Source organism: Rhizoctonia solani, chromosome 4 (genome assembly GCF_016906535.1).
Source record: "Rhizoctonia solani chromosome 4, complete sequence".
Classification (NCBI taxonomy): Eukaryota; Fungi; Basidiomycota; class Agaricomycetes; order Cantharellales; family Ceratobasidiaceae; genus Rhizoctonia; species Rhizoctonia solani.
Window position 1 is genome coordinate 1,711,118 of NC_057373.1, and position 14,533 is coordinate 1,725,650.

Below are 14,533 nucleotides of genomic sequence, written 5' to 3' on the forward strand. Positions count from 1 at the left end.
AATCAACACAACAAGGCTACCGTATAGGCGCAAAGCCTAACGGCATGATATATCCGGCCTGGGGTGGCTGTTCATCATAATCTCGGGATCATATGATGTAACTTCGATGGTCGATTTACGGCCTGTTAAAGCCACCACAATCTCAATCTTTTGGTACACACGACCTCAACCACTCCCCCCAGCATCGATCATGTCCGCCTTTACGCGGTCGCGATTTCCTTACTTTATACTCATATGCGTGCTTATACTTATATGTTTACCCACTGAGGGTGTATACGCCTTTGGTGCCGGAAACATTCCCAGTTACTCGTGAGTGTTATTTGTGCTACCTAGGGCACTGTTGCTTAGCCTGTGTATCAGCCACATGGAGGGAAAGGCGTTTCGTCATGGGGATATTGTAAGAATAGTACATTGTATTCATTCAAAAATCGTGACTGACCAAGGTTTAGGAAGATACCCTTGCTGAACTTGCTGCGGGAGCGGGGAAAGGGCTCTTGGGCATAAGTGCTTTAGCGGAGCGAAAAAATTTACTGGGTTGCAAATAAAAAGGATATATTTTGGTAACTGGCTCAGAGATTATTCTCAAGCAATGGACATAGCAGGTGAGTAGTGTCGCCTTATGTGTAATCTGCGCAATGGGAGGCCCCCGAATAGTTGTGGGGCGATTCCGGAAAGATTTTGAAATGATCCCCGAGCTACTTTGGGGTATTGGGAAAGATATAGAGGAGTCCCTTCTAAAATATTGCTCACCTGGCGGATCAAGATATGCTAATTGTCTTATATTTAAATGTACGATCTAGGGCTCAAGCGGTTGCAGAAGCAGAGCATAATCAATCTGGTTATGGTCTTGGGTATGTCCGGCTAAATGCTACTATATCTCTCCGATACTAAACGCATTTGAACCATATCCAATTTTCCCGACCCCTCCCTCACGCTTTTGGCCCTTGGATATCATTATATTCCGTTTCTATTTGTACGACATGGGTCAAACGTGACGTGACGAACATTCCGATATAGGCTTCTTGGCCCACGGGTAAGAGCGTTTTCCCCAACTAGATCATGACTATGTGCGAAAACACTTTCCAGTTATGCTACGAACGAATTCGAGGTGACGGAAGAGCGTTTGGGTGTGTATCTGCCTGTCGAACACATAGATAACCCCAAGGTGCCCACACATTAGATACTTCTCCGACGCACACGGACTAACTCTAATCACGCACAGGGGTACGGCGATGGAGAGGATCCCCGCCAGTACCATCCCAAACTCAGGGCGGCGATTGATCCCCGGGAGCTGGAGGTAGATTACCGCACGGGTGAGCAGTCGGGAATCGCATCGTAACATAGTCTTATTGAGAGGTATAATAGGCATGAAGAACTACATAGGAAATGGTATGTGGCCATCAAACACGCATGATCCTGGTTATCTTAACCAAAAGACAGAGGATGGTCCGTGGGACACATCAAAGGGGCATATCCGACGGGTGTTGGAACAATGCATTGAGATGGGACGCAGAGCTCGAAGTAGCGGACGCAAGGAAGAAGAATATGAGTCGCTCAGGTTGCTCGGTACAGCGGTAATTGCCCGATCCTCGGCAGACGGATAAATAGAAAACTTACAATTTGCGCTTGAATCACACAGCTGCACACGCTAGAAGACTTCCCCGCTCACTCCAACTTTTGCGAGCTTGCTCTAGTCTCACTTGGTTACAATGAGGTGTTCGTACACATGGGTGATCAGGTCCGAATCCAGGCACCTAATGGGCGCATGGTGGCACCTCTCGTCACCGGCACTTTTGGAGGAAGCGATTTCATCCATAGCTTACTAGGCGAGGCCACCGACCATATCGTAAGTTGGCATATTCTGATCGGAACTTGCGCTTATGGGGTTTACATAGAGTGAAGCTTCTGTATCCGATTTGACTAAGGAGTTTGACAAAGCTCGTTCGCGCTCTGCAAATCAGTCTCAGGCTAGCGCAGCTCTTCGAGAGCTGATCTTCCAACTGCCGGGCGGAGGCGACAATGATCTTCGGCGCGACATGGAGGGCGTTGAGCGTCTGCGGGCCTCTACTCAACCTGGGGTCGCCGGGGGCACTAAGCCACCGGAAGAAATGAGCCCCCAGGAGTTACATGCGGTACTCTGGCAGGTTTTAAAGTTCCGTGATAGTGTTGCAAAGAAGATAGAGAAGACTATCGAAAAAATCCCAGGTAAAGAGTGTTAAGAATTATACTTATTTCAACGACTAATAATCATTTCTAGGGTTGGGTGCGTTAATCGAGAAAATTACGGATAACTTGGCCGTTTTCATCTACACTACACTCGGTGTGTGATAAGTCCCGGCTACCGGGTGCCTGTTCGCTGATATCCAGACTCCAGAACCATTCATGAAGCCAATCTTACAGTCGGCGACCACTGCGTTACAATCAGGCTCAGCAGAAGTCATCAACTCTCATGATCAGTATGAAGTGTTTAATGACCCGCACGCGGTATGTTGTTAGGCATCTCCATCCACTTGTTTAGCGGTTGGTTATTGATATGTGTTAGTCCGATCCAACGCACTCATTCCTGAGGTGGGTATAGCTAAATGTTTCGTGTGCAGATTGGGCTGATGATACGTTACTCGCAATTAGCAAGGATCACTTCGTAAGTGAGCCGATTACGAAGGTCTTTCAGTTACTTATACCTTGGCCGTTTTTAGGGACTCATCCTGAATGAGCCTGCTGGTAATCTTGCCAAGATCATACTGGTATGCCGCACACTTTATAGTTTGATTTGACTGATGCTAAACTTTATGTTTCCCGTAGTCTCATTCTGTGAAAATGGTAGTGAATGCTTGGGACGATCATTCTATCCATCCTCGGCAAGCCATCGAGCCGATTTTGGCCTGCATGTATGCCAAGAGATTCAGAGCAGCTCTGCCGCCGGCTAACGTTCGAGTAGGTTCCATCCTGATTTCCACGACCCCAATTCGGCGGTACAACGTGAAATGATACAATATATGGGTACAGTAAGTTTCAAATATTCCTCTAGAAGATAGCAACTGACCTTTGAATATAGTGGGTAAGATCAAAGATATCAAGTTAATTTATGCAATCACCCCTACTTATACGTGCTTCTAGATAAAATCACAAAGCAACCCTCATGATGTGGCCAGGCGTCTTAGCAGGGAGAGTGTGCGTAATCATCAAGCGACACGTCTAAAGGAACAAGGTGCCGACGCTCATGCTTCGGGGGCTGGTAAGCATGCGCAATATGTCCGGCATGGCGATTCTCGTAACCAACGATTAACGTAGGATACACCGCCGGCTTGCAAGCACAGCAGGACCTTGCAAATTATTTCAATAACATGGGAGCAGGTAGTATTGGAAACATCTTCTCAGGACATGGCTCGCGTGAACTTTCGGGTGATAATATTCCACCATCAGGCCCTCCAGCTCATGGGCCACCACCTATTCATGTCAACACTTCGGCCATCCCTGCTACAGGCGAAGCGGGTCAATATTACGGGAGCGCAGTAAGCTCCCATTCCCACCACAGTAGCCACGGGAGCCACCATCATACTCCTAGCGGTGGCGTGGGTGGCTTCGGATTCCCATCTCCCTCATTCAACCCTACGCATACACCCCCTGCGGGTTCGGGGTATAATCCAACGTATGGAAACCCACCACCCCCGTCGTTCCCTGGTGGACCGCCTGCTTTCCCGTCGGCGCCAGGTTTCCCGGCACCAGGTGGGGGATATCCGCCGAATACTGGGTTCCCTCAACCAGGCGGATTCACTGGGCCCCCGTATGGCGGGGCTTATGGCACGCCTCCCGGCCCTCCACCTTTCCCTGGAGGACCACCAGGTGGAGTTTACGGGCAACCACCATTCCAGCCAAACACTAGTACATACCCCGGCCAAGGGCATGGTCACAACCAGGGTGGTTATAACCCAAATTACGGGGGAGGCGGAGGATGGTAGAGGTGTATTCCTAACCCCAAGGTGGCAAGTGCTGCATTTGCCTGATTTCTAGAATTCTACTCTATTGCGTTGCATTGAATTGAAAGTGTTTAGTATGTTTTGAATTGGATTGAATATAAATTCATCTCCTTAGAGAGTGTTAAATCAAGGAATCGGAGCTCATAATATTGTGTTAGGGAAGAAACAATACTGTCATTATACTGACGGTCAATTGGCAGATAAATGGGATAACTGAGAAAGAGATTGATATCAAGGCCCAACCAAAATAGAATCAAGACGGCTGTGAAAATAATCACTTGAGCTCGGGGACGATTAACAACACTTTTTCCTTCAACACAGCAGGGTAGCTATTCATGAGGTGTGCAAGCGCGCGAAGATCCTCACGGTCAAGCAACGCAATGGTAAGCTTTGGCTACGAAAAATTGGAATGTGAGCATCAATCTGTACCATGGTGATCACTAGAAGTTGCTTACTGCTTGCTTGATTCCAAATGATTTAATAACGCGGAACCTGAAGATCGTTCACGGAGTTAGCCTTGCCACTGCTTGGGATATTAAAGACTTACAATTTGTCACCGACGGTCTGTTTCTGCTGGTGTGGTGTTTTGTCTTGCAGCCCATCGATCCACTCGTCGGTCGTCTTGACCACTGTGGGGTCGGCCTTGGGCAGAGGCAATCCAGTGGCACTAGGGGAACCCGCAAGCATCACGATCTCAGATGCAGTGAGCTTTGCCAGAGTTGCCAGGGTGTGTACCGTTGGCTGCGACGGGGTTGTTGGTGTAGGCGAAGCGGCTGCTGAGGCACCACGCGAACTGAGAGGGGGTGTGCTGGGCGAAACATCAACAGTTGGACCGGTCCCGGACTTTTGGGGCGTCTTGGGAGCAGCCTTGGATTTTTGTGTGGTATCAGCTTCGGGCTTGTCATCTAAGAGAACTTCTATAACGTCTTTTGCCTCAGTGACTTTGGTACGGAGATAGTCGACATTGAATAAGCATAGCGCGCGCTCCTTCTTGCTGAGAGAAAGAAGTAGATCCGTGATTTCTTGGGCCTTCTTTGGTTCGATCTTCGCAACAGCCTTGGCGAGACGCTCGCGTTCAGATTGCTTGCTCCCATCCGTTCCAAACATCGCCGACCCCGATGGAGAAGAGGTGCGCGGTGGCGACATACGAGAGCCTGCGAAGGATACTGGGGTCGAAGGGTGTTCGGGTGCGGAAGAGGATGGAAGGTGTTTTAATTTACCTTCTGCTCCTGTGTCCGAACCTGGCGAGGATTCACCATTACTAGTAATCCCACCAACGTTCTGTCGTGCGTGCATAAGTTGCTCTGAGAACAACGAGGGGCTCTGAATGCCATCAACAATCTCCTTGAGATCCATGGATACCATCGCCTCCACCAATGCCTCGACCTCGGTTTCTTGAACGCCTTCCGTGGACTTGAGCCTGCGAGTGAGCTCCCCGGTCAACACGTCTCTTCGGACAATAGGGCTGAGCGCAGATAGTTCTTCATATTGCATGGGTACGTTCAGCGTTCCGTTCAAGGCGGCCTACAAGTGTGGCGGATTAACTGGGAGTGATCAAGTATGATTTACGCTCGACGCACTGTATAGTAGCTGCCCGAGCTCCTTCTGACAGCGCGTTCACGTATCGAGTCTCGGTCAGGGGAGAACGCAGAGTAGATACTATCACCTCCTTCGCTTGGTGTCGGGCTAGTCGCGCCGCTACGCGTACGAGGCGAGAAACGTTGCTGTAATTTTTCTTGCCTGAGTTGCTTGGGTTCATGCAAACGAACTGCAATTTGCTTTGATCCCAAGAAGATACCGTTCATTGCCTGTAGAGCAGCCGCAGCTATCCATCCAAGCATTAATTGATGCCAAGATTAGACTAGATGTTGACTCGCCTTGCTCAGGACTCTGGAAAGAGACGAAACCGAACCCACGGCTCTGGCCCGCATCATTCCTCATAACCCGAGCGCTCACGATTTGACCAAACTATGCGAAAGATATATGCTATTAGGTGGTAATAATTATAAATGAGTCGGGACGTACAGGCTTAAAGTGCGTGAAGAGTTTGTTGGAGTCGATCTCTGGGTCAAGATTCTATCCAATAGTGCTTAGCTGATATGACGACACATAGCCAATTGTGTTTACCTTGCAGAAAAGATTGCATGGGTCGATCAAACCACTATGGGATCCCGAACCCTGAGGAGCGTACTGAACTTGTTGTCCAGGCCCTATCATAAATGCAGCCATGCCGTGGCCTCATGTTAGTGGGGTATATGCGAAATGCAGATCATCCTTACCATGCACGAAGGGGATGGGGGGACTATGTGGGCTGCGGTGAGGTGGCGTCCTACTAGTAGCATAGGGATTCGAGCCACGCGGCGGAGTAAACTAAATCACGATATTAAATGCCCTGGTTATTACCGTGGCGGACAGAGCGCTTACCGGAAACGCGGGCATCCCTGGTACAAATGTTGGCGCAGAAGGATTGGGGTTGAATTGGTCCTGCGCACTGGGTGCCCGACGAGGTTGTTGGAAAACTACAACGGCGATATTGCGGTCGCCAACCTCTGCACAATGCTGCATCGAGGCATGAGATAACACGTATTTGTACGTCGAAATATGTGTCAATACTTACCATTGCTTGCTCGGCGACTGCAGCATCGTCTTCATTCCAAAAATGCACAATGCCAGACTCTGCTCCAAACGAGGCTTCCATCTTGGCGCTGGCAAGTGGGCCGTAGGGTCTGCATTGTCATAATTTAAATGAGCCTGGGACGGATCCATTGTGACACGAAAGATTTGCCTCACCGGAAGAGGTCGTAGAGAATGCTGTCGTTGGTACCAGGAGGAAGATGCTTGACTAGACGAGGTGTTGCCAAAGGTGGGGGCGTAGCCTGAGACGCGAATGGCGAGAGATGAAGATAGAACTGTGTATTAGGTATAAGTGAACCGTTCAAAGTAGCCAACGCTTTTTCGGCGCGTTCTGGGTGCTTAAATTCAACATATCCTGAGAGGTGGCGTGAGTAGAGGACCCCGATCTAATTTTCTGACTGAAGCTGACCGTTTATTGGCTGGCCAGTGCCGTCTCGAACGACAGTAGGCCGAAATGGGACACAATATTCGAATGCATGGGCGAGATCGAGATCAGTAACAAGAGGACTCAGATTTGATATATATAGCTTGGGTTCACGCAGGAAAGGATGGGCAGCAGGTGCGGCATCGGGTGGTCTTGGGACATATTGGGCAGCAGCTGGAGGAGAGGCAGGATACTGCGGGTATGGAGCGGACATCATAGTCGTAATCGTCGTAAGGCTAAATAGGAAAGTCTGGTCAAAACTCTTTATACTCAGCCCAGCCTGCTACACTCACCGTGGTCGTTGAAGACACCTGTAGCAGAAACCCTAAGCTAATTCCCATGTCACGTGCTCCACGCGGCGGGCCACGCTGAATGTCCATGTCCTCCTCGTGCCATGCTTCATGTGTGTTCTCTGTCCCGGACCTGCGACGGATCACCTCATATGCATTTAATGGGCCCTTCCTTGTGTCACAAGTAGTGTTTTATGTGCGTAACGAAGCACGATGCATCAAACGAGGCAGAGACGCTTGGCGCCTATTACAATAAATTTGTGCTCCATATTGCAAATCGATTTTGCACAATGGAGGCCATCTCGCTGCCTAGTAAAGTCACTCCGCGCATGCTCAAGCGCAAGCACAGCGCAGTAACCAGCACATCTAGGAAAAAGAATAAACTCGGCTCTGCTCATGAAGATGTCTCAAACTATGGCTCGGATACAGAGGATGACGGCCTGGCATGGCGCCCCGTCTCTCGCCCAGCCGGTGCAATGCTTGGAGGCGGTCTAGATGAGGATGGTGGGCTGCTTACTATCGAGGAAATAGAAGATGTCGATGTCGAATATGTGGACACTGAGGCAGGGGGGCGTATTGCAAAACTCAAAGTAAAGATTTTTATTTATTTATTACGAGGGTGGTACTCATTCCTACAGAAACGGGGGCGAAGCTCTGGTAAAAGGCAGACAAACGACTCTACAAAGCCCTCGAAGACGACCCTATTTCTACGAATGTAACATTTGACCAGTCGCTTCTTCCGGAATGGGCCTCGATGTCGCTTCATCCCATAATATCGCACAGTCTCCTCGAGTTATCATTCACCAATCCTACCCCGATCCAAAAATCTGCTCTTCCATTCGCACAGCAAGGCCGTGACGTCGTAGGAGTGGCAGAAACTGGCTCAGGGAAAACTTTGGCGTATTCTCTCCCCATCTTGCAATACATTCTGTCCAACCCGACTTCAAATTCTAGCAGGAAACTTGCAGCTTTGATTCTGGCCCCAACTCGTGAATTGGCACTTCAAGTATGCGAGCATCTCAAGAAGGTTATTAGCGCAGGAGCTAGCTCATCCAATGGAGGGGTGCCTCGGGTCAGCATTGCTGCGATTGTGGGAGGCCTGAGCGTACAAAAACAACGGCGAATACTCGAACGAGGAGCTGATATTATAGTGGCAACCCCCGGTCGTTTGTGGGATGTTTTGGGAGAGGTATTTTCCGTGTATCTGCTGGCTGAACGAGCAGGTACTAAGTTTTCTGGGTAGAACAACACACTCGCTCGTCAGATTCGTAGCGTGCAGTTCCTGGTATTGGATGAAGCGGACCGTATGGTAGAGGAGGCCACTTTCAAGAGTTGGATAACATTGTCAAGCTCACCGTACGACGAAAGGAACCGTAAGCATTGCCTAAATTAAAGCCCAGTAGATTCTGATCCTGAGATGAACTGCTATAGGGAAGAGCAAGACGAGATGGCGGGTGACCCCGTTTTCGCCGAAGCGACAGCTGCAACAGTAGATTCCGCCCCAGCAAATACTGAAATGCAGACATTTGTATTCTCGGCTACTATGAGCAAAGAGCTTCAAATAAATTTATCTCGTCGGTCGACAAAGCGAAAGAATAAAGATCAGAAAGGCTCGACCCTGGGTGCGTTGAGACCTTATTTTGACAAATAGATTCAAGTATTAATTAACTTTACAGACGATCTACTCATGAAACTGGATTTCCGAGATCCCAACCCAGCCATCGTTGACTTGAGCCCAGAATATGGGAAAGTTTCAACCCTTACTGAGAGTCGTATTGAATGCGTATCTGGAGACAAAGTAAGCCTAGTTTAGTTACCTACACTTGTCATTATTCTTATCATTTAACGCCCAGGACTTCTATCTATACTATTTCCTACTCCGCTATCCTGGACGTTCTCTCGTTTTCGTTAGCTCCATAGATGGGATCAGACGCCTCACACCCATTATGGAACAACTTCAACTCAAAGTCTTTCCGCTCCACTCGCAACTCCAGCAACGTCAGAGATTAAAAAACCTTGACAGGTGAGGGATTCCTTACAAGATATAATCTCCGGAATTATTCACTTTCAGTCTGCTCCAAGGTTCAAATCGACCCCCTCTGCCGTCTTAATTGCCACCGATGTAGCCGCACGTGGTCTCGACATACCATCTGTTGATCATGTTATTCATTACCAACTACCACGTACGGCAGACGCCTATGTTCATCGGAACGGGCGTACGGCTCGTGCTCAGCGAGAAGGTTTTAGTCTACTGTTGATTGCCCCAAATGAGAGAGGGATTATGAAGGGATTGATGGAGAGCTTGAAGCGTGGTAAGTGATATTTGTCTTCTGGGAGTGTATTCGATTTAGTCTATTCCCATCTTTAGCGGAGCCTATTGTGGAACTGCCCATCGAACACGATATCTTAGATAGACTCAAGCATCGTGTTCAGCTTGCAAGGCAGATTGATGCTGCTCAGCACAAGGTCAAGAAGGACAACCACGAAAAGAACTGGCTAAAAGAGACGGCGGAAGCACTAGAAATCGAGTTGGATTCAGATATTGAGTAAGTCCATTTACCACAACTTGGTTTGTTCCGCTATAACGTGACCGTTCCTAACCTGCAGAGCGCATAATGAGAAGTCTCATCAAGCCAAGAAAAACTTTGCCAAGGTGCAAAAACTCAAGCTGGAGCTGAAAGAACTACTCTCGGAGCCGCTGGTTGCAAGGGGGATCTCTCGGCGGTATATAACATCCGGAAGCCGGTCGATTGCCGACGACCTCGTGAATGCACGCAATCATAAGAAGATGCTCGGCGTGCCTAACGTATCTGCGGGAGAAGATGTGGTTGTATCCAAATAATTCGTACATATAACTACACGAATCCTCGACAGTGTTTAATATTATGCTGCTGCGGTTCCATGTGCACCCGAAACACGACTATGCGCGTTATCTAGTGACCTATGCGTGTATATATGCGCCTCGCGGCACCAACTGAGGAAGAAATTACCTAATATAGTCAGGGATTGTTTGGATCTATTTTTCGCGTGTCGCGGCATGAAAACTCGTTCGATGCAAAAAGATATTTACCGACTGGACCATTTAATCCGCGTGTGAGGCCATCCAGGTTCCTTACCCCCTTCCACCACCATCCTCCTTACCCTTCACCTCTTGTACTTTTTATCTTCTCCACTTAAGTGAGTATTTTGTCGACTCCAAATGAGTTATTGCTAACTAACTTTTTACAATTAGCAATGGCCACCACCGAAACTCTCGATGACGGACGTGTCAAGTCGCGCGTCGCCAACTACACTGCCTTTTGGGACAACGACTCGGCCAAGGATGGAGATGCTCACAAGGACAACCGTCTCGAAAACTACAAGGACGTCATCAACGGTGCGGCATTTTTTCCGCTTTGGTAATTGCCTATTTTGCTCAGACGACAACATATAGGCTACTATGACGGAGCTACTGAGCTCTACGAGTATGGCTGGGCCCAAAGCTTCCACTTTTCCCGCTTCTACAGGGGCGAAGCTTTTTTGCAATCGGTTGGCCCAAGTCTAGATCTGATGCCCAGTAATTGTTTTACTAATTCATCTATATCTTAGCTGGCCCGTCATGAGCACTACCTTGCTTCCATGATGAACCTCAAGCCCGGTATGCGTGTCCTCGATGTCGGATGTGGTGTCGGTGGTCCAGCACGCGAGATTGCTCGTTTTGCCGACGTTAACATCACCGGTCTCAACAACAACGACTTCCAGATCGGGCGTGCTCGTAAATACACTGAGAAGGCTGGGTTGTCGGACCAAGTCCAGTTTGTCAAGGGCGACTTTATGAAGCTCAGTGAGCAATTTGGAGAAAACACCTTCGATGCAGGTAAGCCCCTATTATCTAAACATCGCACCATGTAGACTAAACGTGGCGCATAGTTTATGCCATCGAGGCCACGGTACATGCTCCCACTTGGGAAGGTGTATATGGTGAAATCAAAAAGGTCCTCAAGCCCGGAGGAATCGTAAGTGGTTGATTACCTGTGACTGCAATTTTGTCTGACGCTTTCTTCCAGTTCGGTGTCTATGAGTGGTGCATGACTGACGCCTGGGATCCCTCTAACCCTGAGCACAAGGACATCGCCCACGGTATTGAAGTTGGCGATGGAATTCCTGAAATGCGCACAATTAAGCAAGCCCGTGAAGCTCTCAAGACCGTTGGCTTCGAGATCCTCCACGAAGAAGATTTGGCAGACCGTCCTGACCCTATCCCCTGGTACTACCCTCTCGAGGGTGACATTTGGAAGGCTCAGACTGCCTGGGACTATATTACCGTTTGGCGCATGTCGTGGAGCGGGAAGATTGTTACCCAGACTACAGTGAGGGTGCTCGAAGCCTTCGGGCTTGTACCTAAGGGCACCTTTGATGTCGGTGAGGCTCTGAAGAAGGCCGCCGATGCCCTGGTCCGTGGTGGACAGCAAAAACTCTTTACTCCCATGTATCTTGTGGTTAGCCGCAAGCCAGAGTAAACGTCATTGTCCCGTTGTATTATTTATCCGCTGGGATTATACCTGTATCCGCTCTGGGATGTTTGCTAGACTAGTATGTTTTGCTTAATATTAATATTTTGTTTCTCTGAAAATCGTCAGTCTTGGAAACCTATTCACAAATTGCCAAACTTGATGATGTAACTTAATCGCAAGTCATGTGACTGATCGCGTCTGCTCTCTACCAGCAAGCCACCATTGATTCTCTGCCCAGAGCACGCAGTTTGAATTATTTCTTGTCACCTCACTTCTTGGTAGAGCCACTATGGAGGAAAATATGTCTATGAACCATGTTCTTTCTGCACACCTGCTTGATAGCTTTGACCATAGTCGTCGGGCATCAGCCCCGCCATTTGGTGGACACGGACAGGCTGGCCATGGCTCTTCAACGCAACTTGGGTTTTTCCCTATGACACACGGAAGCTACTCCCAAATGTCTATGATGAGCAACAATAGCCTTTCGGTGGAGCAGCTTGCCCAGATGCAAGCAAAGCTCAACAAAAAACTTGGGCCGGAGTACGTGGCTATCTCATTATCGTGGCGCAGCCTTCACCTCAATATTTATGCAGATTTATATCCCAACGCCCCGGCCCAGGAGGAGGCGAGTAAATAATTCATCTAAAGTGCAATCTTTTGACAGACCGATATTTTGATAGGTCCCAAGCTCACGTATGCAGAAGGTTGGAAGATTATCAACCTTGCCAACGAAGTTTTTGGATTCAACGGCTGGTCATCCTCGGTCCTGTCAATTACTACAGATTATGTGCGTTCAGTTTTTAGCCATTGGTCGCATGTATTCGTGCATATTTACACCTGTTTACTACTCAGATCGACCAAAATCCGGAAACGCATCGGTACAATGTTGGAGTCTCCGCTCTTGTTCGGGTTACCCTTCGTGATGGCGCTTTTCATGAAGACGTTGGATTCGGCGCTCTGGAAAACTCAAGGGGAAAAGGCGCTGCGCTAGACAAGGTGTGATTTCTCAAAAGTCATAGCATGATGATCCAGACTGACTTGGGGTTGAAGTGCAAAAAAGAGGCAGTAACTGATGCGATCAAGCGAACCTTGCGCAACTTTGGTAATGTTTTAGGTAACTGTCTGTACGATAAACAGTACGTGTCAGAAATAGCAAAGGTTAAGGCGCCGGTGGTAAGTTTAGTCATATTCACCCCTATCCATTGAATTAAGAGTCGTCTACTAGGTCAAGCTCGACCAAGAGTCTCTTCATCGTCGACCTGACCTTGCCGGGCCGGTACCAAATATGCCTCCTCCGCGCGAATCTACACCTCAGTCCACGACCTCTTTCGCACGAAATTTGCCTCCTCGTCCTCTCGGAAATCCCTCTCCACTTGCGACATCGACCCCCGTTACTAACCGCACCCTTGGAAATGAATTACCTACTCCGGACACCTCACTTGTTGGTCCTCCAGCTATCGCTCAATCTGTTCAGCCTGCCCAGCCTGCGCCTCAAACCAAGGTTTCTCGTAACATCAATCCTCAACCCCCTCGTAGCGCTAGCCCAATAACTCGGCCTACTCATCCTCCGAACACGGACAATAGCAATACCCGTGTGACTCCGCCAGTTTCAGAGGTAAATCCCGAAGATCCAGCCCCACCAGCCCCAGTGGAGCCTACTTCAGGCCAGGCCTTATTTGACATACGGCTTGTGGGAGAGTTGCCTGAAGATGGGAGCGTGTACGGTGGTTCGGAGGACGATGCCTTCTTCGACAATATTTTACCAGGTGAACTTGATATAGAAGTCCCTGATGTTCCGCCCGTGCCTCCTCGCAGTGCGAGACCCCAGATTTCTAAACCAGATTCTCGTGCTTCCCCCACGGCTCAGGAAGAGCCAAGTAACACATCCGATTCAGTTAGTTCACCTCCTGGTGCGACTAGTAACGGAATCCTGGAAGAATCTGTTACCAAGCGTCCTCGCATTCGGCTTGCTGACGCTATTCGTGGTGGGGCTCCTGGCACCGGTGGGTCTGGGCCAGGTGTGGGTCAGAAACGTCAGCGAACCAATTGACTTTGGCACGAAGGAATGCATGTGGGCACAAAGGTTATTTTCCCACTAAAATAGACAGATATGGATCAAGTGATACCCCGCATTCCGATGCACGAATCTTCTGGATGTCTTTTGGGAGGAATGCGCCAATTATGTGTATACGGTTGACTAATGATAAGGCCTTAATTTCAAGGCACACTCTCTGCGAAATCGGATAACTGGCCGACTATAGCAAACCACTATTCGGCCAACTGACGCATGAACAGGGCTAATTCCCTTGGTTAAATTGATAAAAGCACCCTCAATGACCGTGTATTGTCAGAAAAAGCGAGTATCTAGAGGGTCTGCTGTAGAACATCGTATCGTCCTTATTCATACAAGGGTGCTGTGGTTGCGCCTACATCCATCCATCGTAGAAGTCCCTTTTACATTCTGACTTAACAGGAAATGATCCTTGTGACGGAGCAATTTGTATTAGCTACAACGAAGTAATAGGACCTTGGTAAATTCAATGTGGCTTTAAGCATAAAAAGCGACAATGGCTAGCTTCTGCACGCAAGAGTCCCGATGGTCAGCTGTATATCACAAGTCTCGTGCCATGCAATTAGCAAAAAGACTTCGATCGTGGGCTCCGAAGTTTTAATTCACAATAATATCAATCACGCCTGAGCAGATATATAAACAAG

The 14,533-nt window shown here is 48.7% G+C and overlaps 5 protein-coding genes across 5 annotated transcripts; 4 read left to right on the forward strand and 1 right to left on the reverse strand.

Moving 5' to 3' along the window:
• Positions 1–106: 106 nt before the first annotated feature.
• RhiXN_00554 (heterokaryon incompatibility protein Het-C protein) lies at positions 107–3,959 on the forward strand (the record flags this gene model as incomplete). Its single annotated transcript, XM_043320373.1, has 20 exons — positions 107–309; positions 361–397; positions 450–504; positions 801–851; positions 1,018–1,033; positions 1,087–1,165; positions 1,223–1,313; positions 1,366–1,389; positions 1,441–1,574; positions 1,640–1,846; positions 1,896–2,205; positions 2,258–2,320; positions 2,375–2,484; positions 2,543–2,568; positions 2,629–2,641; positions 2,697–2,744; positions 2,803–2,888; positions 2,939–3,005; positions 3,118–3,235; positions 3,292–3,959. The coding sequence occupies 20 exons, from the start codon at positions 107–109 to the stop codon at positions 3,957–3,959; spliced, it is 2,406 nt and encodes an 801-aa protein (XP_043179385.1).
• A 292-nt stretch (positions 3,960–4,251) lies between these two features.
• On the reverse strand, positions 4,252–7,252 carry RhiXN_00555 (RNA recognition motif protein; the record flags this gene model as incomplete). Its single annotated transcript, XM_043320374.1, has 12 exons — positions 4,252–4,371; positions 4,433–4,469; positions 4,525–5,501; positions 5,558–5,802; positions 5,894–5,945; positions 6,003–6,053; positions 6,105–6,187; positions 6,257–6,347; positions 6,402–6,536; positions 6,595–6,703; positions 6,768–6,966; positions 7,021–7,252. The coding sequence occupies 12 exons, from the start codon at positions 7,250–7,252 to the stop codon at positions 4,252–4,254; spliced, it is 2,331 nt and encodes a 776-aa protein (XP_043179386.1).
• Positions 7,253–7,615: 363 nt separating this feature from the next.
• Positions 7,616–10,167, forward strand: RhiXN_00556 (DEAD/DEAH box helicase; the record flags this gene model as incomplete). Its single annotated transcript, XM_043320375.1, has 9 exons — positions 7,616–7,915; positions 7,990–8,514; positions 8,569–8,681; positions 8,757–8,947; positions 9,002–9,123; positions 9,179–9,348; positions 9,408–9,637; positions 9,694–9,871; positions 9,933–10,167. The coding sequence occupies 9 exons, from the start codon at positions 7,616–7,618 to the stop codon at positions 10,165–10,167; spliced, it is 2,064 nt and encodes a 687-aa protein (XP_043179387.1).
• A 392-nt stretch (positions 10,168–10,559) lies between these two features.
• Positions 10,560–11,824, forward strand: RhiXN_00557 (delta-sterol C-methyltransferase; the record flags this gene model as incomplete). The annotated part of the gene is made up of 5 exons (XM_043320376.1): positions 10,560–10,701; positions 10,759–10,853; positions 10,914–11,181; positions 11,235–11,320; positions 11,372–11,824. 5 exons carry the CDS (start codon positions 10,560–10,562, stop codon positions 11,822–11,824), a joined length of 1,044 nt encoding a protein of 347 aa, XP_043179388.1.
• Positions 11,825–12,107: 283 nt separating this feature from the next.
• Positions 12,108–13,868, forward strand: RhiXN_00558 (DNA repair and recombination protein RAD22; the record flags this gene model as incomplete). Its single annotated transcript, XM_043320377.1, has 6 exons — positions 12,108–12,358; positions 12,389–12,447; positions 12,499–12,605; positions 12,671–12,814; positions 12,869–12,991; positions 13,044–13,868. The coding sequence occupies 6 exons, from the start codon at positions 12,108–12,110 to the stop codon at positions 13,866–13,868; spliced, it is 1,509 nt and encodes a 502-aa protein (XP_043179389.1).
• Between the last annotated feature and the right edge of the window lie 665 nt (positions 13,869–14,533).